Source organism: Pongo abelii, chromosome 6, assembly GCF_028885655.2.
Source record: "Pongo abelii isolate AG06213 chromosome 6, NHGRI_mPonAbe1-v2.0_pri, whole genome shotgun sequence".
NCBI lineage: Eukaryota > Metazoa > Chordata > Mammalia > Primates > Hominidae > Pongo > Pongo abelii.
The window spans coordinates 140,897,510-140,918,139 of record NC_071991.2 but is presented as its reverse complement, the minus strand read 5'-3'; the positions used below and the strand labels follow the sequence as shown (position 1 = coordinate 140,918,139).

The window sequence follows — 20,630 nt, the reverse complement described above, 5'->3', positions numbered from 1 at the left end:
ATTTTAGAAGAGAATCCTCTGGCAGAGGTAAGCAGAAGGGAGCAGAGCTGTGAAATTCAACCTCATACCCTTATTCAAGGGCAAGGGGGTTGGGGGGCGGGGAGGACATGGAATTCAGTTCAGATACTGCTCTGTAATTCTCAAACATATCACACCACTGAAAACCCTTCCTATCCTGGAAATGGGTATTTATCTTACTTTCACTGTTTCCATAATTTCTTCACCTGTCCTAGATTTTATATCCTTCCCTTGAGGCTATCCCATAGTTGTTTTTCTTGCAGTACAACCAATCAGTTTCAGTCTTTTTCATGCCCTTTTGTCTCATGTTCTGTACCAAATTCTGCTCTGTCTGCCGAGGTGCTTCAGCTCACCTCAATCCCCTTCTGCTCTTCCTAGACAGCCATACCCTTCTCTGTATGACTCAACAATGTTTCCAGCTCCCACAGCTGTTTCCTACCAAACAAAAAAGTTTTGTTTCTGGTTTGTTATAGGTGGCTCATACCTATAATCCTAGCACTTTGGGAGGCCAAAGCGGGCTGATCCCTTGAGGCCAGGAGTTACAGACCAGCCTGGCCAACATGATGAAACCCCGTATTTAAAAAAAAATTTTGTTTCCTGTGAAAACTTCTGTAGAAAGTTCCTACAGAACATTCCATCTCTTGCCAAATTCCATGGCCCATCTGCACCTGCACTTACCTCTCAGGCACATCCTTTAGATACAATGCACCCCCCAAATATCAACTTACACAAATCCATTGCTTTGATCTCTTCTATGCTGCACTAGAATTCTCTTACAATCTATGCCCACTCTAGAAGACCTTAAATGCAACCAGGTAAGAAATGGAATTTTACTATCTTCACTCTCCCATCCTTCTATTCCAGCCCAATCTGTTATGGCAGCCTACATCTCATAGTCTAAATAATCAAGAACCGGCACTGTTTGCTAATGACTTCCATTTCATCTGTGAGAAATCCCAGGACTACGCAAACTGAGATGGGCCCACACCTGCATATATTTACAGGATCACAGCAGCAAAATAAGAAGGGGTTTTCAGGTCTGGATATGCCTTGTGAGGTGGTGAGGAATGCTGCAGTGTAAGGGGCTAAGGAAACGAAATCTGTGGGCTTCAGAGGACTGAGTATCTACAGAAACATATTGAGCACACATCAGTAATAAATACGAGCATTTATTTGGCACCTGATGGCAATACAAAATCCTGGCAGTGGGAGTGGAAAGATTCTCGCTCTCAAATACTTCCATACTGTGTCAACCCAAAGGCAGGACTTGGCAGCAAGGCTTCAAACCACCCAGCTCACAGAACAAGTATTTATTGAGCACCTTGACTACTACAGGCCTAGCATTTTGCTAGGGACCATGGGAGATGTGAAGGAAGTTATCTCACACATGATATGTCTTCAAGGAGCTAAAAATGCCAGTGGATAAAAGCAAAACACATGGAAAAACAAAGTACAAATAATAATCCGTGTATACTGTCAAAAGGAACATTTTATCAAAAGGTAGGATTGCAGCTAAGGTTGGCTTGCCTTCTTCCCTCTTTTATTCAACAAACATTTACTGAAGACCCATTATGTGCCAAGCACTTGGTACACGATGGTGAATAAAACAAACAAGGTTTCTGCCCTCATTTACAGCCTGGCAGGGGAGACAGAAATGAACAAGTAAGAGTAGCATACATATAAACTGCAATAAATGCAATGAGGGGAAAAGACAAGATGTGGTGACAGACACAGAAGTAGACTGCTCAGGGACTGAAGGGCCCGGGAATGGTCAAGACTTGAGGAATAAGGACACCACCTGAGTCAAGAGTGGTGGGGGTGGAGAGCTGAGAAGGCCCAGGAAGAGGGCAGGAAACAGCACAAAATTAGAAGCTGAGAGGAGACCACTCGAGCTGGAGCTTAGCAAGAAATCACCATTTAATGAGGTTCAAGAGGAAGGCAAGAACCAGTTCTCATAAACCAAGGTGAAGAGTTTAAATTTTAAATGAGGGGTAATAGAAAGCAGAAGGGTTCTAAACAGGGGGGTGATCAGATTTATATTTAAACAACCAAAACCTGGCCAGGTGTGGTGGCTCATGCCTGTAGGCCCAGCTATTTGAGAGGCTGAGGTGGGAAGATGGCGTGAGGCCAAGAGTTCAAGACCAGTCTGAGAAACATAGTGAGAACTCACCTTAAAAAACAAAAAACACCAAACAACCAAAAAAAAAAAAAAAAAATTAAAAACCAAAACTACTCTGTTATGTGGAGAACAGACTGGAGGAAGAAAGAATGGAAGTTTTTTTTTTTTAAAAAAAAGGTCTTGGCCGGGCACAGTGGCTCACGCCTGTAATCCCAACACTTTGGGAGGCTGAGGTGGGTGGATCATGAGGTCAGGAGATCAAGACCATCCTGGCTAACGGGTGAAACCCTGTCTCTACTAAAAATACAAAAAACTAGTGGGGCACGGTGGTGGGCGCCTGTAGTCCCAGCTACTCGGGACGCTGAGGCAGGAGAATGGCGTGAACCTGGGAGGCAGGGGTTGTAGTGAGCCGTGATAGCGCCACTGCACTCCAGCCTGGGCAACAGGGCGAGACTCCACCTCAAAAAAAACAAAACAAAACAAAAAGTCTTGAAGAACAGGGAAGTTGGGAAGTTTCAGATAAGCAGGGATAAAGGTTTCTAGGTTGAAAAAAATAACATGTATGGCACTGAAATAAAGGCCACATAATATCAAAGGAGAGTTTAATACTGAAGCAGAAAGCAGGAACAAAGAACTACATTACATCTTTGAGCGTTTACATGATCCAGTAAAGCAGGATTCTAGACAGATTTGGTGGCAGCAGCCAACAGGATGAAATGAAGGTAAAGAGGGGAGAGATACGAAGCAGGGAGATAGCTAGGAAGCTTTTCTAGAAATCTAGATATGAAGTGCAGGTTGACTGAATGAAAGTGGGAATAGTAAGGGAGAGAGATGGACATTTCTCAGGAAGGAAACAGATAGAGAGGTGGTTACAGAGTCTAGGGAAACACACCATTCTTCCTGGCCTTCTCTGATGCTCCCCACGAGGCTCATTTCAGTAACAAAGCTCAGAGAAACAACCAATGAAAGATCTTTGAGACTTCCATGGGCAAAGATCAATAAGGTACAAATGCAAGGCAACGTTGGCTGACAGGCTGCGGTGCCTTGAGCCCAAACGAGCCAAGAGTGTCCTTCCACTGGGTGGCCCTGCAGTACTGAAGGGAACGCACAGGCCGCTTCTGGACACTGCAGCAAGGTGTGTCTCCAGTCATGTTTGCCTCTTCAGAGCCAAAAGATAATGTCTACATTAAATCTGGACATCTTCCAAACTCTCACTCTAGGATAAAAAGGGCAGAAGATATGAATGAAATAAAAGATAGGAGACGGTCTCTCAGACATCTTAACTAATGTAATAAAAGCAATTACTAACATGCCATCTACAAAAGCTGGAACTGAACACAAATATGGGGAACTTATATGCCCTCTCCCCATAACCACACTGTGTTTACAACTTCACTTGTCAGGCTCTTCAACTGCAGCTGAAACATTCCTGGCAACAGGTCCAACCAAGGCTGGCTCTACAGGCAGAGGGCTTCACAGAAGAGGAGCTGGCCTGGAGTCCCACACTCAAAGGCAGAGATGATGGACACAGGAAACAAGTCTGGGAGATTCCCACATCCCTGAGGGGGCAGAACAGAAACCGTGCATCCTGAAGATCAAAGGCTCTATCACACCTCCTGTGGTCCAGTGACTTCCACTAGGCGTGGATGATGGGGAGGTGACATCATGTGGGAGGGTGTCCTGGGAACAGGTAGAGGTGGCGGCACAGAGTGCTGCAGTATTCAGACATCTCCTTGCACCGGTGGAACTCTGTGCCAGGAGCATAACCTTCCCGATCCTTGATAAGTGCGTTCACCTGGAGGGGCAGAACCAATAGGCCCAAGTCTGAGAATCTTGGGCGTCAGGACAGCAGCACAACAGAAAGGGGAGACAGACTATGAAAGAGCATTCAAGGATGGAGGAAAGTTGAGCACTGTGGAGACGCACAGGGGTCACGGAGCCTGCTGGCTCACCTTAACCAGCATGTCGGCCACGTGCATATCACAAGCCCGCTCAGAGAACACTTGAGCAAGAGCCTCGATGTACCAGGAACCTCGTTTGGTGTTCCGCATGGCAGCAGTCCCTGCAACCAAAAGGGCATTAATCACAGTGTGAATGCCATCACACAGCTGGACTTCCCAAACTAGGATCGGCCATGGCACCTGCACCCTCCCCAGTCAGAGAACCCAGCATGAAGAATCCAAGTCTAGGAGGGTACACTCTTTTGGATTATTGGCATACTTTGGAGATACCATAGGTCTGTTTCCAGACCAGCTTAAGAAAGTGAATATGGCAATAAAGCAAGTCATACAAATTTTCAGGTCTCCCAGTGTATATGGAAGTTATGGTTACTATCCTACAGTCTATTAAGTGTGCAACAACATTATGTCTAAGACATGCATATGCTGTAATTAAAACATACTTTATTGCTGAAAAATGCTAACAGAGGCATGCCAATAGAAAAATGGTGCTGACAGATGCTCAAAGGATTGCCACAAACCTTCAATTTGTAAAAAGCAGCTGAACATCCCAAATCCAAAAATCTAAAATGCTTCAAAATCTGAAACTTTCCAAGTGCCAATACGATGCTCAAAGAAGGTGCTCACTGGAGCGTTTTAAATTTAGAATATTTGGATACGGGACACTCAACTAGTAAGTATAACGCAAATATTCCAAAATCCAAAAAAACAAAAAAATCCAAAATCTGAAACACTTTTGGTCCCAACACTTCAGATAGGGGATACTCAACCTGTACCTGTAAAGCACAATAAAGCAAAGTGCAACAAAATGAGGTATGACTCAACTCTTTTGGAACTCAAAGTACCTTTGAGGCAGGCATAGCCGCATATCATGTCTGAGCGCGTGGGCAGTCTCATCTTCGGCAACTTTTCTTTACCGGCATCACTCTCCTCGCACCCAGGGGATCCTGCGTGGTTCTTTCCATCTTGTTGGTCAACTCCACGATCAGTCTCATCTGTAACAAAGGCAGACAGAATGGACAATGATGTTACTTCTTCCTCTCTCTCTTGGGCCTGTCACAGGCAAGCCCACGTTCCCTACAACCTTGAAGGGGAAGAGCCATTTCCAGTTGCTGCCTCCAACCTATGGCTGATAAACTAAAAAAAAAAAAAAAAAAAAATTATTACTCTCTCAGCATGCATCTGTTCCTCAGGGGATGCCTCATACACACCGGGCACCACACTCAAGCACATGCACATCTATGTGGTTGGAGCAGTTCCCACTCTGTATAAGACAGGGAAAATGCCAAATCAAATACTCCTTGTAAATGGAACTGAAAATCAAAATCATCTAAGTCCAAAACTCACTTGTTCAATTAACAATATGCCTGGGAGTCACAGTGCTTTTTACTGCAATACATAATAAAACACTGATATATTTGATTACATAAACAAGAAAAAACAAGGTAATAAACAACAAATACGGTTACCATATGTATGCTATATAAAAATCACAACCTCGAACTATGTATCCAAAAAATAATAAAACTAAGTATGATCAGTTGTTTCCAAGGTGGTTTTGATATCTTCGAAGCACTATGTTTATTAATTTCATAAGATAAATTAGAGCAAGCATCCAAGATTTAAGAAAAAAATTTTTTAATTTATTTTTTAAAATAACTTTTTAAATCTTTTTTTTTTCTTTTTTTTTAAATAGAGATGGGGTCTTGCTACGTTGACCAGGCTTGTCTTGAACTCCTGGCCTCAAGTGATCCTTCTGCTTTGGCCTCCCAAAGCGTTGGGATTATAGGCATGAGTCACTGCACCTGGCCTTATTAAAATTTTAAGAGGAAAAACTTAAAATGGGGAGAATTTGACTATTTTCTCCCAGAAAATTTAAAAAGATCATCCTTATTCAATTTTAGCAGTAATTTCTCAACATACCCTGAGCAGATCCTTGCTCTTGATACAAGCCTTATGTATCCCAAGACAGACTCTTATTTTTGATGATGTTGTTTTATTTTGGGTGTGGGCAGGGGTGCTGTCAGTAGGAAAGACAGATGGGGAGGACTCTCAGGTCAACACATCAAAAGTAACAGTATGCTCTTTTACAGTACTTCCTGATCCATGCAACATCAAGGGAGCCTAGGAAAGAAGGGAAGCTTCAAGAATTGGGGGGAAAAGGACCAAAGCACAGATTTAATAAAAATGTGTCAAGCAACTGCCATGTGTTGGGCACTGTCTTACTTTAAGGCCTAGGGATAGAGTGAAGAGGAAATTCCTGCCGTCATGGAGCTTACACTCCAGTTTAGAAGCTGACTGGGGCAGGGGGGTGGAGCTTTTTCTAGACATTAATTATATTAACCAAATACAGCAGGAAGACAGGTGAACTCAAATTTTCAACGGAACAATTGGCTACTGGTCATTCCTTGAAGGACTGAATTTCAGAAAAGTCAGAGAGACAGAACAAAAGATTCAGATTACTCCAGAAAAGAGCAATTACTGCTTATCCAGATCCAATAGTGTATTAAATCCCTGGATATAGGAGGAGAAAATCACAATTTAACTGTCGTTTTGTTAGTAAAGACGCCTAAAGGAAACAGGCCAAGCTAAAGAGAAAGGAGAATGCCTCTCTCACCTTTACATCACAGATCCATCAATCAATAAATGCCATTGGTTCTTTTGTCACAATATCCTCATATTTGTTTTTTACACAATACCTACAGTTTTTCAGGCAGATTAATTTTCATCCATTCATTCAACATTTATAAGTGCTACCTGCATCAGGCAGTGCCCTGGGCCTGGGGATAGAGCAGGGAATGAAAAGCGAAGTTCCTGACCCATAACCTCTTTCCTTAGTGCAGCCCCCTCCATGGCAACCTTGCTGGAAAAACAGTTCATCACATTATTTCTTACTTAAGCTCCCAACTGTTCCTTACTTTTACCTGCAGCTGTCCAAAATCTCAGTTATGACTAAAGGTTTGTAATGAGGTGAACCCACTTCATTGTGACCAGCTACATCTCACATACTCACACAGATGCTGTTTTAAAATCAGATCCGAGCATTTGTTTGGGAGGAGGGGAGATACAACATGCCCTCTGAATCTTAGTGTGCTTATCATGTTGTATTGTTTCTTTCCCACGACAGATACTACTCTATAACTATGTAAATCAAATTACTCTGGGTACAAATTAAGCCTTATCCTATCCACAAAATCTCTTTAAACTACTCGCACTTAAAATGATCTACTCTTACTGCATACTCCTTCCTAAGTACAGTTTGTACCTTGCTAATTTCACCTTTGCTTACATGAGGCCTGTGAACTAGTCTTAAGCTACTTCATGTATATTTACTTTATTTTCCTGAGTAACTGGTCTGCTCCTTAGAGAGGCTGCATTTCTTCCTGCTTTTGTGGTAGTAACCGCCATAGTCTGAGTCATATCGCAGGACCTCAGCAGACTATATTCTGCGGTAATATTAGATCAGGATGACAATAATATTAGCTATTTACATTTGGCCACACGAGAGATTAAAACAGTAATTATTTGAATGTTTGGACAAAGTGACCTTTAAAGCAAACTATAAGCCCTTTATGACACTGATCGTGTTTTAGGAGTTATAGCTGGCATATTTTGTGGATGTGCTGTGCGCCAGGTACTGACCTGTGTAAGCCCTTAAATGCATAATCTCATTTAACCATCACAAGCACCTTATGAAGTAGGTACAAGGACTATTTTCATTTTATATTGAGGAAACTGAGATGGAGGGATGCCATTTAACTTAACTTCACATTGCTAGTAAATGGTGAAGTCAGAATTTGACTCCAAAGTTAGGGCTCTTAATTACTATTATTTTCCTCCAGGATGAGAAGCATGCCTATGTGTCCTTTTAATCCTCGTCCTGCAGTCCTGGCTCTTAAAGGAGTAAAACAGACTGCATGAGAGAAAGAGGGGCAGCAGCAGCTCACGGAAAAGGAAGAGTCAAAGGCCCACACGGATTCTGTTCTGCTATCCTGCATGACCCACGAATGGTAAGAAAGGAGGCAAGCGAGGAAGTGTAGGTAAACAGGGAAGTATGTGGAACAAGTGAAAAGGAGAAAGAGTGAAAGAAAGGAGATAAAATAAGAAGGACAGGAAAAAGACAGATCAAAAATCCATAAATGGAATGAGTAACCAAAAAAAGGGCACCAGCGTTAATGAAGCACAGAAAAGAGTAAGAGTTCTCAGAAAGGAAGGCAAAGACACTGATAAAAGAGACCTGAGAACAGGATATGGTGGTGCACGGAGAGCTGACCAGCCTGAGAGCCATGGGCTGCCCAAGTCCCAGCACACCCCATGCATTGGGAGACACTTACAGAGCAAGAGAGGCGGTGGCAGCAGTGAACAGAAGGAGGTGCCCAAGGGATCCAATAGCACCTGAGAGGAGCAAACAGGAAAGTGAGAGCTGGTGGGAAGCTGCCCAGGAGCCACCACCCAGGTGCTGGTCTGCCAGGGCACTCACCTCCACGGCAGGCCTGGATGAAGAACATTTTCGGTTTGTTCTGTAGGCTTGGGCAGTTGGCGTTGTCAAAGAGCTGAAAAACCTCTTGTAGCTGCCAGAAAGAAGGAAGAAGGGAGGTTAAGCATTCGGCGGGGCCTCCTAAGTCCTACACATGCAATAGTAGCCATCACTCGACAGACAGCAGACAGGAGGTAAAGCAGCCTGGTTTCAACAGTTGGCTTCCACCAGGGTATCCGCACCTGGAGCAGTTTCCCATCCACACCATAGATGGCGCCCTCCACACCATGCGAGAGGAGTGCCACGATGCAGGAGTCCGTGACTCGGTGTGCTGGTAACTGTGCAAAATTCTGGAGTTTCTCTTGCATTTCCTAAAAGAAAGGAATGTTTAGTGTTGTGCACTAAGGTCAGCACCAATATAAGCATCAAAGTTTGGTTTCTTTTTGAAACCCTAAGCTATTAGAAGATAAAACGCTTTCTGTATATTCCTGTGGTCAATGATAAAGAGACCTTTTGAGAGACTAAAGAAAGCTATGGACTCACCAGAAAAATGCATATGAGTTCAGACACAATATTCTGAATATGGATTCAGACTCACTGAGATAGGCAAAGAGCTCCTGGATTAAAGAAAGTTACTAAAGAAGCTAATCATGAGCTGGTCAACTCTGATTAATTCCCTGTTCATAACCAGATCCTTCATTAGAGCAACTGCCCTTGTATATAAATGGCACAAGGGTGACTCAAAGTGTAGCTATGAATAAGTAACATGCACATTCAGCTACAAGAAAATAAACTGTTCTGTGACAGCATCATGTTAGTAGAGAACAGCAATACTTGTATGTTGTCTTCTAAGATTCTAAGCATCTAAGAGACAGTGACGATGTCTGTATAAAATGCTTTGTTTCAGAAAGAGCGCGCTATGAAGGAGGATTCCGTACAGGGCAGTAATTACATACACAGGCCCCGGGTTCAGATTAATCTAGGTTTGAACCTTGGCTTCATGAGTTGGAACAACTTATTCAGACCCTTGATACCCCAATTTTCACTTTATAAAAAAAAATTACGAGGATATTTTCTCTAAGTTTGTGAAGATAAAAATGAGATATTATGACAAAGGACTTGGCCTGGGCAACCTAGCAAGACTCCATCTTTTAAAAAAGAAATTAGCCAGGCATGGTGGTACATGCTTATAGTCCCAGTTACTCTAAAGGCTACGGTGGAGGGATCGCTTGAGCCTAGGAAGTTGAGGCTGCAGTGAGCTGTGACTGCACCACTGCACTGTAGCCTGGGTGACAGAGAGAGACGCTGTCTCAAAAACAAAAACAAAACCCGATCACTGTGTCTGGGACACATTGCAAAAAATGTGCCGTTATTACAATGTGCACGTCTATTAAAGAGTATTTTTCTCAAAGAAATCTATTACTGGTCAATGTTGTAGTCCAACTTAAGAACTCTTTCCCTGTTTATCTTTTTTTTTTAAAGACAGTATCTCGCTATGTTGCCCATGCTTGAGTGACTATTCCCAGGTGCAAGATCACTACTGATCAGCACAGGAGTTTTCACCTGCTCCATTTCTAACCTGGGCTGGTACACCCCTCCTTAGGCAACCTGGTGGTCCCCCACTCCCAGGAGGTTACCATATTGATGATGAACTTAGTTTGGACACCTGATCAGCATTAGCACACTACAGCCTAGCACTCCTGGGCTCAAGGAATCTTCTTGCCTCAGCCTCTAGAGTAGCTGGGACCACAGGCATGTGCCACCATGCCTGGAGAATCTTGTTTATCTTGCACTAAGTTGCGATACATGAAGAGCACTACCTTAAGCATTTGGTCCATCCATCAGAAAGTTATACTGTGTAACTAAAGAACATAATAATCAGGCACACATGTTTAAACCTATGCCTCCCTCTATAATTCACGATGTCTGGGTCTTCTGAGATGGGCAGAGAGAAAACAAGTTCATTTTATTATAAACTTGAATAAAATGTATGAAAATAAGTAAGTTATCTGGGTGAAGAGTTAAAACACACATATATTTAATCACACACACTGTCAAAATAAAAAGCACACTTCTATAATATAACATATTGCAGTAGTTCTCAAAGTGTGGTCCCTAAAGCAGCAACAGCAGCATCACCCAGAAACTTGGAAGAAACGTGAAATCTTGGGCTCCAGCAAAATGTGTTTTAACAAGCCCTCCAGAAGACTGTGATATGTTAAAGTTTGAGAGCTACTAATTTATCTGTTCAGAATACTTCTGTTTGTAGATAAGTGAGATGCAATTACATAAAATATTTGAAAGTCTACAATATAACTAGAAATAAAGAGACTGGTGTTGTTGAAAACTATGTGTATTTTCTAAGTAGAAGCCAACCACAATAATAGAAATCTTAAGGTAATGACAGATAATCAAAAAATTCTTTCAAGAATATATAATTTCAAGAGAATACGTAAGTGTGAATGTTCCTCTGGAGCTGACGCTAATAGAATTCAACATTTAATAGTTAAAGAAGTTAATTTTGCTCAAAGAAGAAAACAAAGGCCGGGCACCATGGCTCACGCCTGTAATCCCAGCACTTTGGGAGGCCGAGGCGGGTGGATCACCTGAGGTCAGGAGTTCGAGACCAGCCTGACCAATGGGATGAAACCCTGTCTCTACTAAAAATACAAAAATTAGCCAGGCGTGGTGGCATGTGCCTGTAATCCCAGTTACTCAGGAGGCTGAGACGGGAGAATTGCTTGAACCCGGGAGGCAGAGGTTGCAATGAGCCCAGGTCACACCATTGCACTCTAGCCTGGGCAACAAAAGTGAAACTCCATCTCAAAAAAAAAAAAAAAAAAAAAAAAAAAAAAAAAAAAAAGAAAACAAAAATTATATACGTGGACACTGAATCACAAGCATTTTGAATTTAGTGAGATTAGGTCAGTAAATAGAAAACAATGTCCAAAAAAACAATACACGCACCTTGTAACCAAACTTAGTAAGACTAAACCATTCAATAAATGGGGATTAGACATTTGGAGGAATTTTTCCACAAGTAGCATAGCTTAAAATAGGATCTGCAGATTTGTTTTTGATAAAATTACAGTACTTCTATAAATAGCAGGGTTCTTAACTCCTAAGTGTATTTTTGGCTAGGGGTTGGGGGACATGTGAAGAGAGTAACTTGTGAACCCTCTGAAATTATATGCTAAATTATATGGGCAGCTGCATTTTCCAGGGATAACCCATAGCTTGTCCCTACATTTTCAAAGCAATTTGTGACCCAAATGTAAGCTAAAAAAACAATACCACATGGTAAAAGGCAATTTCCACTCTGAAGAGCACCTCGTTTCCTAACATACGGTAAATCATAATTCTAGAACTAGTAACCTCATGAAGTAGATGCAATAAAAATTTGATAACAAAGAGAAAAGTGAAAACATTTGGGCAGTGAGAATACCAATGTTCACTGCAGCACTATCAGGGGAAGAGGAGTCTCTAAAGACTAATTATACTATTTCCTGTTTTTAAATGGAATTCCTCTCTCAAGTAAAAAAGATTTGATAAGGAAAAGAAAAGAGGATCTTTTTTTTTTTTGGTTCTGTTTCTTTGCTTGCCGAATAGCTATACGATAAACGAGTTGAGTCTCTAGGGAGATCCCACCAGGAAGAGAGCATTCTGTGCAGATGCCCAGTGCACCAAATTATGACACCCATTGCAACTACCTGGTTTATAACACACGCATTTCTTGTCCACACACTGTTCTCCCTGCCTAGGGTGGCTTCAGTAACTTCTATCCTTCAAGGTCAGCTTAAGTTTTGCCTCCTCCATTTATCTTTCTGATCATATCTACCTAGGCGCTTCTTCTTCTTAGCTATGACAGAAGATTTTTTCTCTAATCTTGTTTGGTCGTTAGGAATATAAGAGGACACACTTCCTTTTATGCTGATGTCAAAACTCCCCATCTGATCTTTAAAATCTGTGGCAGCTCACATAGTCCCCCATATAAGGTGCTTGAAGTTCCACTCTACTGAAATTCCAGTTACAGAGCAATTCAACCAAAGAATTAGAATCCAATAGGTCACTGAATATGCATCAGGCTTACCATAAATGGAAATGTTATTTATGAAGTGAGCTCATAAACTCACCAAATCTGACGGTCTTTGAGAAAACAGCAGTATATAGCTGACTTAGTAACTCAGTATCGTATCTTTAACTATTAGACATGTAAGATCCTTTATCAGCTGCATATAACTTGAAAAACCATGACATAATAGATTTCTAGTAAAAGAAATGGCTAGACCAAAACCTCTAAGAAAACACACACAGTGCACATTTTGTTAAGTGACCTTCTGTAGGAATTATGGCTGGTATCCTGCCCTTTGTCCCTTTATGCCCAACAGACTTCTCAGGAAAGCATATAAACTACCTGAATACTTGATGACTGAAGCAGCTGTTCCTGCCGTGGCTTTGAAGCAAGGGTGGATTTAACTACATTGCATATGCTACAATGGGGAAGCTGGCAAAAACAGCATGTAAAGGACAACACCCAGGTACCTGTGGATGAAACTGGCCTTGCCAAAAATATAGTAAATACATAATTACTCTCACAGAAGGAGGGCAGCTAAGAAAGAGAAATGAAGACTACAGACAATGCTGAATGGAAAACAAAGATCCTCTATCCCAACAGATCAAAGTGAATCTCCTAGAAATTTTAATTTCACCACTGACAACCTCAAAGCAAGTTTAAGAAAGTTCTACTATTCTGGAATCAAAATAAAGAGTGAATATGAATCTACAAATGGGCCATTATTGATTGCAAAATAGAAACCCTAAAGGTCACAAAGTCAGTTGTGCAGTACAGTAACTGAGGTTAATGACGAACAGGCCATAATGAAAATGTTTACAATTTCTAGAAATCTAGTCCACAAACAATCTACCCTATGATATGACTGGTGATTACACAAATGTTAATACTTTCCCAGCCAGGTGCCATAGCTCATGCCTATAATCCCAGCACTTTGGGAGGCTGAGGGGGATGGATCACCTGAGGTCAGGAGTTTGAGACCAGCCTGGCCAACGTGGCAAAACCCCGTCTCTATTAAAAATACAACAATTAGCCAGGTATGGTGGTGTGCGCCTGCAGTTGCAGCTACTCAGGAAGCTGAGGCAGGAGAATCACTTAAACCTGGGAGTCAGAGGTTGCAGTGAGCCGAGATTGCGCCATTGCACTCTAGCCTGGGTGACAGAGCCAGACTCCGTCTTACAAAAAAAAAAAAAAAGTGAGAACCCAACCGCGGACTATTATTACTTTATGAAACCACAACCTGAGATGTCAACACTAAAATGGCTGGCGGGCCCTAATTCTTTCTTACTAGATTGCAAGGTGAGAGGCAGAACAGAGTGAGTAAAAATGTAAGTAGAGTAAACCAACTTTTAAGACATATCCCAGCAGGCACAAGAGCAAAAGATGTCTCTGGTCCCAAAGTGTTGTTCAGTCCTCTAATTTACATGTCAATTTTTCCCGCCTCAGGTACCTGTGCAGTCTGGTCACACAAAACATGGACGTCATAGTCCAAAAGCTTGAAGAGGGTGACTAGAGTACTGTGGTCCACATCCCCTCCAGAGCGAAATTCCAGTTCTTTCTCTCCAGTGAAGTGCACATTGCTCAACACCAGTGCTAGGCCACGAGGCCGAGACTGCAACCTATACGCCTGTGGAGGAGACGCCAGTTAGACCATGAACGTCTTGATAACAGATGATTCTTCGGCTAGATTAGACATTTCAAGAAAACAAAGACATTGTATTTTTCTTCTTAACCCCCAGCAGGTAAAAATAGACAAATGCTCACAGAAGGCATTTAACCAGTAACAACTTTCTGACTAATAAGGCAGAAAGGAAATGTACACGCAAACTAAGTTCAGGCTCCCAGGAAGGGTGTCTAATTTCCCAACTCTCTTCCTCTTGTCATTATGCAAAAACTCACCAGCTGGAAGTGTGTTTGATAAAATTCAGGAGTGCAAGGCTTCACCTGAAGGCAGACAGGACCATCTTTATTGTCTAGGGAGTGTTCCACAGTATCTGTGGTATAGACAGAAAACCAAAAAACTAGTATATAACTTAACCATCAATCTTAATATGTCATTGTAACTTCAGACATCTCTTGCAACTGGCTTGTGATATTGGTCTCACTCACTCCCCAAACCTGTAAGCTTCATGAGGGCAGAGACTCTTAGTTTTAGCTCACTAAAGGATTCTCTGCACATAGCCTGCATGTAGCAGATGCTCAACTGGCTGAATGACTGAATGGGCTAGCTGATAAAAGCCTCGTTCCAATCACTAGGCTGCTCCATCAGCAGGCTGGTGGCCCCAAATGTAGTCTTTTCTCATTCAGCTTTTTAGAGGCCAATTGAGCATGAACTTCCTGCCCATCCAAGCTACTCAAAGGGCCAATTATCATAAAAACTGTTATCTGGGGTGGAAGGGAAATGGACCAACTATTAATAACACCCTGCCTGGGCCGGGCGCGGTGACTCATGCCTGTAATCCCAACACTTTGGGAGACCAAGGCAGGCAGATCACGAGGTCAGGAGATGGTGAAACCCCGTCTCTTACTAAAAACACAAAAAATTAGCTGGGCATGGTGGCACGCACCTGTAATCCCAGCTACTCAGGAGGCTGAGGCAGGAGAATCGCTTGAACCCAGGAGGCAGAGTTTGCAGTGAGCCGAGATCGGGCCATTGCACTCCAGCCTGGGCGACACAGCAAGACTCCGTCCGTCACAACAAGAAAAAAAAAAAAAAAACACAAACTCCTGCCTAAACTGTCCTACTAGCCCTTAATAAATTCACTGACAACTGTTCCCAATATAAACTATGTCTCAGCTGGGCATGGTGGCTTACGCCTATAGTCCCAGCACTTTGGGAGGCCTAGGCGGAAGGATCACTTGAGGCCAGAAGTTTGACACCAGCCTGGGTAACAAAGTGAGACTCCTTCTCTACAAAAAATTTAAAAATGAGCTAGGTGTGATGGCATGTACCTGTAATCCCAGGTACTTGGGAGGCTGAGGCAGGAGGAGCCCTTCAACCCAGGAGTTCAAGGCTGCAGTGAGCTATGATGGTGTCACTGCATTCCAGCCTGGGTGACAGAACAAGACCCTATTTCTTAAAAAAAAAAAAAAAAAAAAAAGGCTCATGTTAGGACAAAGCCAGATACCAGACAAGAAAGGGGAAGTCAATCTGGGACACCCCCCTCCTTTTTATTTTATTTTTTGAGACTGAGTATCACTCCGTCGCCAAGGCTGGAGTGCGGTGGCACCGTGTTGGCTCACTGCAATCTCCATCTCCTGGGTTCTAGCAATTCTCCTGCCTCAGCTTCCCGAGTAGCTGGGATTACAGGCGCCCACCACCACGCCCAGCTAGTTTTTATATTTTTAGTAGAGACGGAGTTTCACCATGTTGGCCAGGCTGGTCTCGAACTCCTGACCTCAGGTGATCCACCCGCCTCGGCCTCCCAAAGTGCTGGGATTATAGGTGTAAGCCACGGCGCCTGGCCTGGGACCCCTTTTAGTCCATCAATTCTCACCTGTTGACAGGCGGAGCTTCTTGTAAAGGGGACAGGACTCACACACCGGAAAAGGGAGACTCAAGTCGTAGTCACAGCTCAACTGTAAGAAATCAAAACTCATGATGACAGACCTTAGGGAAGTGGTCCAATCCAAATACAACAAAATCTAGTCTCCCTCACTCTGACTTACAAATTCCTTTCCAGTCAAACTAACTCTTCCCAACACCCCATATTACTAAAGCTTCATACCGGTGGGAGTACATGCTGAAGCCCAGAAAGGGTGGTGAGCAACATATCCTCCAGGTGGCCTTGCTTGGTCTCCCTCAGTGCTTCACAGAAGGCATCAAAAGCTTGGGGACCCCTCTTAGGCAGCAAGTTGAGGAGTTCCACATTCTGGCTGAAACTGCCTACTTTGGCCTAAGACACAAGAATAAAACATGAAATCATATTTACTTCTCTAGCTATAATTCTGCTTCTCCACATGAGCTTCCTAGTAGTGGCCTCATCCATCTCAAGAATTCTTTTTACAGGAAAAGTATATGTTTGGGTGAAGTCCTTCCTGTTATTCTTGAGTTATATATCATTTCTCTCAAATGCTCTATGGTAGAAGGGCATTTCCATTTCTTTAGAAAGGTACGATATCCAGCTGGGTGTGGTGGCTCACACCTGTAATCCCAGCACTTTGGAAGGCCGAGGCAGGTGGATCATGAGGTCAGGAGATTGACACCATCCTGGCTAACACAGTGAAACCCCGTCTCTACTAAAAATACAAAAAATTAGCCAGGCATGGTGGCACCTGCTTGTAGTCCCAGCTACTTGGGAGGCTGAGGCAGGAGAATCACTTGAACCTGGGAGGCAGAGGCTGCAGTGAGCCAAGATCGCGCCATTGCACTCCAGCCTGGGAGACAGAGACTCTGTCTCAAAAAAAAAAAAAAAAAAAAAAAGGAAGAAAGATATGACATCCTTTCCATATTTTGTCATGCTCTATTCCCAGCCCTATGATCAATTTATCTTCTCTTTTGCCTCCAGATACCTGGATGAGCTCCCTCATTTCCAAGGTGATGATGTCCTTCTCCAGAAGATGTTCTAACAATTCACTCAACAACAGCTGTTTGGCTAGCACCACTCGGTTCTTTTTTAGAGTTTCCTGATGATGAGGATGCATGCCACACACTCCCAATATCCTACAGATAAAAGGTAGAGGGAAAGGCTGTCAAGTCACAATTCGACACAGAAGAGTGGAGTGGAAGAGGCATGAATAGGAAGAACAAAAAGACTAAGACTTATAATAACCAAGATTATGCATATTTCTTGAATCTGGTTAAATCAAAGATGCACTAAGCAGGAACACATTGATCATAAGAAAATAATGTCTAATTCCTATGGTTTATGTTCAGCTGAGATCATCTGAGATGAATGGTCTGACTAGGGGAGGGAAATATCTATCTTAAGCAAAATAATACCCCCAAGCACACATATTTATGAGAAGGAATACTTCTCTGATATACCAATTTTAATAAAGAGAATTATTTCAGAAAACATCTCACATTATCTAAGCTGGTGAAAGTGATGTAAGTTTATAATGATCTTGGATGAGGGCTAAAATAACACTATGGCAAAAACTCAAGCCAATGGCTTTAACAGAAAATAAATGAGGCAGATACTAACTCTCTTTCACTAGTGATATAAACATATAATTACATGTTTTTTAAAACTTTAAGTTTCAGTGACAAAATGGCTCCAGAAATTATCAGAATCCTGTTAAGATGTGGATAAGCAGAAAGTATGACAGAAAGTCATAGTGGATAGGTATTTATCTATTTACTTTAAGAGTCTCACTATGCCACCCAGGCTGGAGTGCAGTGGCTATTCACAGGTATGATCCCATTACAGAGCAGCACAGGAGTTTTGACTTGCTCCGTTTTTGACCTGGGCTGGTTCCTTAGGCAACCTGGTGGACCCTGGCTCCCAGGACATCACCACACTGATGCTGAACTTAGTGTGGACACGTGACTGGCATAGCACACTATAGTCCAGAACTCCTGGACTCAAGCGATCCACCTGCCTCAGCCTCCCAAGTAGTTGGGACTACAGGCATGTGCTGTCACCTCCAGCTAATTTTGCTACAGGCTTGCAAAGAGATCAGCTTCTGCTTATAAACTAAAATAATCCTATTGCCAATATATGTCATCTACATGCCTAGTTTACATAAATCCAGAGTTCTCTAGCCTGCCCAGTCACATTTTCCAAATATGTGACAACAGGAAGGGTGGAACCTGATAGCAGTGAAGACACAATAACTTCCGTTTATAACTTAAAAACCTACTCTAAAATGCATCCTGATTTCTAAGGTGTTAAAACATGAGGGGAGGCCGGGCACAGTGGCTCATACCTGTAATCCCTGCACTTTGGGAGGCTAAGGTGGGCAGATCACCTGAGGTCAGGAGTTTGAGACCAGCCCGGCCAACATGGTGAAACCCTGTCTCTACTAAAAATACAAAAATTAGCCGAGTGTGGTGCTGCATGCCTGTAGTCCTAGCTACTCGGGAGGCTGAGGCAGGAGAATCGCTTGAACCTGGGAGATGGAGGTTGCAGTGAGCTGAGATCATTCCACTGCACTCCAGCCTGGGTGACAGAGCAGACTCCGTCTAAAAAAAAAAAAAAAAAAAACGGGAGGGAAAAAATGTGTATCTTAGAATCAGTGAAATACCACACATCTATAGAATGGATGCACTGGCTTGGAGATGTTATTGGATGAGAGATTTATAGTTACAAGAGGGAAGAGCAAGGTCCTGGAGGAACTGGGAGACCTAAGATAGCAGGTGGGATCCTAAAACAGATGAAGTGGGTTGGAAGCAGCCAATGAATCTGAGGTTCGGAAAACTGAGTCTGAAACTCCATTTTTCCTTCTTTTTACTGTAATATTTCCGTTACCCCAGACTTTCAGGAAAAACCGGCTACAAGAAAAAGAGCTATACACATTAAAAAACCTATTTAAGAATGAATCACTTTCGAATACGTCAAAGCAGTAATAACGATCACATATAACACTGCAGCTGGGATACCAACCAGTGGTGCAGCAGATTTCTTCCATTAGTTTACCAGTAGTATTCGCTCCTTAAATCGCTCTCTTCCTCTGGTTTCCATGACAGCATTCTTTGGGAGTCTTCTCTCTGCCTACCCAGTTCCTGTTTTCTTTAGAGGGCCTTTGGCCTGCCCTTAATATTGATATTCCATTAGGGACGCCCCTTCAAAGAGCCTTTCCCTAGGCAATCTCACCCATACTTGCAACTTACTGACTTATAGCTCTTAACTCTCTTGAGTTCCAGACTTGAATTTTCAATCAACTCTTTAATCCGAAGCATCACCCACTCTGCACACCCGCTCCTTCCTCTACTCCGTAGTATGAGAGTCTTAAATGTGAGCATTATAAAAGTTTGCAATTATTTAGAATTTCAGGACACAACTGGAAGGGGAGGAGGGGTGAAGGGCACCACGGAGTTCCTACGTCTTAATTCTGTGTCCTTCTGCAGGTTCCCTTTGCGAAGACCTTAATCTTCAGTCTCGAGCAGGAGGCATTACAATGTTCTCCTGGGTGATGACTGCCATGAAATGGAATGACCGGGGCAGAGGCATGGACACTTGGAGCCACAGGAACCCCCTTGTTCTGCCAAAAGTACTCAATTTCCAAACCCTGTATTGACTTCTTTGAAAATCTGGTCATTCTATGCAAAGCCATGCAGATCATGATACAATCAGTACAAATCAAATGCACATCAGGCAGAGCACCGAGGTCTGCAGAAGGGCTCGTCGATTTTTAAGGGGACAGAGTATGGTCTTTTTATAGTCTCCCTCATAAGAGAGCCAGAGGAAAGGATGAAGAATCTTCAAGAGAAGCCAAGAGCGGGCAGGACTGCAAAGACCTCCCCTTTAGAACCCTCGTGGGTTGAACAAAGGGAGGCTGGGGCAGTCTTTTCCCACGAGAGACAAGGCCAAGAGGTCCGCCCGCGGGCCCCTGCGCGGAGTCAGGCTCGGGGCGGCTCGGGCGGGCCTCCCACCCTTGGCAGGAAGCGCGGACACGGCTGCTTTCCGGGGCTCCGAGGGGAGGGGGGCTGCAGGGCTGCACGCCTGGGGGCCACGCTCCCCTTCCCTGGGCTCCCCTAAGGAGCCCTAAGACCGTTCCCTACTTACCTGCGTCCCCTGTCAGCGGCCATCAGCTCCTTGTGCTCGAAGGTGGACCAAGACCCCGCGGTCGGCGCCGCCATTTCCCGCTTTTCCCGGGCTCTGCGCTGCGCACCGCCCACAGCCCAAACAAACCGGGGGCCGTCGCTTCCCCCACATCCCCCCCGCCAACCGCGGACACACACTGCGCCTGCGCCTGCGCCCTGCCGCGCCCACACACCAGGCCACCCCGTCCCCGGCGCGGTGCGTGCGCAGGCGCAGAGCTCTAGCGGCGGCCGCGCGGTCCAATGCGGTGAAGTGGAGTGCTCGGCGGATAGACAAAAGG

General features: G+C 43.6%; 1 protein-coding gene across 3 annotated transcripts; it reads right to left on the bottom strand.

The window, feature by feature from the left end:
- Nucleotides 1-1,171: 1,171 nt before the first annotated feature.
- On the bottom strand, nt 1,172-20,603 carry CASP2 (caspase 2). Of its 3 annotated transcripts, XM_002818588.4 has the most exons (11): nt 20,315-20,603; nt 17,157-17,307; nt 16,373-16,540; nt 16,142-16,223; nt 14,544-14,638; nt 14,095-14,271; nt 8,815-8,943; nt 8,576-8,666; nt 4,941-5,090; nt 4,090-4,199; nt 1,172-3,932 (listed from the first exon to the last, which is right to left on the bottom strand). In XM_002818588.4, exons 1-11 carry the CDS (start codon nt 20,386-20,388, stop codon nt 3,801-3,803), a joined length of 1,359 nt encoding a protein of 452 aa, XP_002818634.1. In that variant the 5' UTR covers nt 20,389-20,603; the 3' UTR covers nt 1,172-3,800. The 3 variants fall into 3 exon arrangements, with proteins under 3 accessions (XP_002818634.1, XP_054415915.1, XP_009241623.1); XM_054559940.2 differs by lacking the exons at nt 1,172-3,932; nt 4,090-4,199 and adding an exon at nt 8,430-8,490 and having other exon boundaries at nt 4,953-5,090; nt 20,315-20,444; XM_009243348.3 differs by lacking the exons at nt 1,172-3,932; nt 4,090-4,199; nt 4,941-5,090 and adding exons at nt 5,097-5,232; nt 8,430-8,490 and having other exon boundaries at nt 20,315-20,444.
- Between the last annotated feature and the right edge of the window lie 27 nt (nt 20,604-20,630).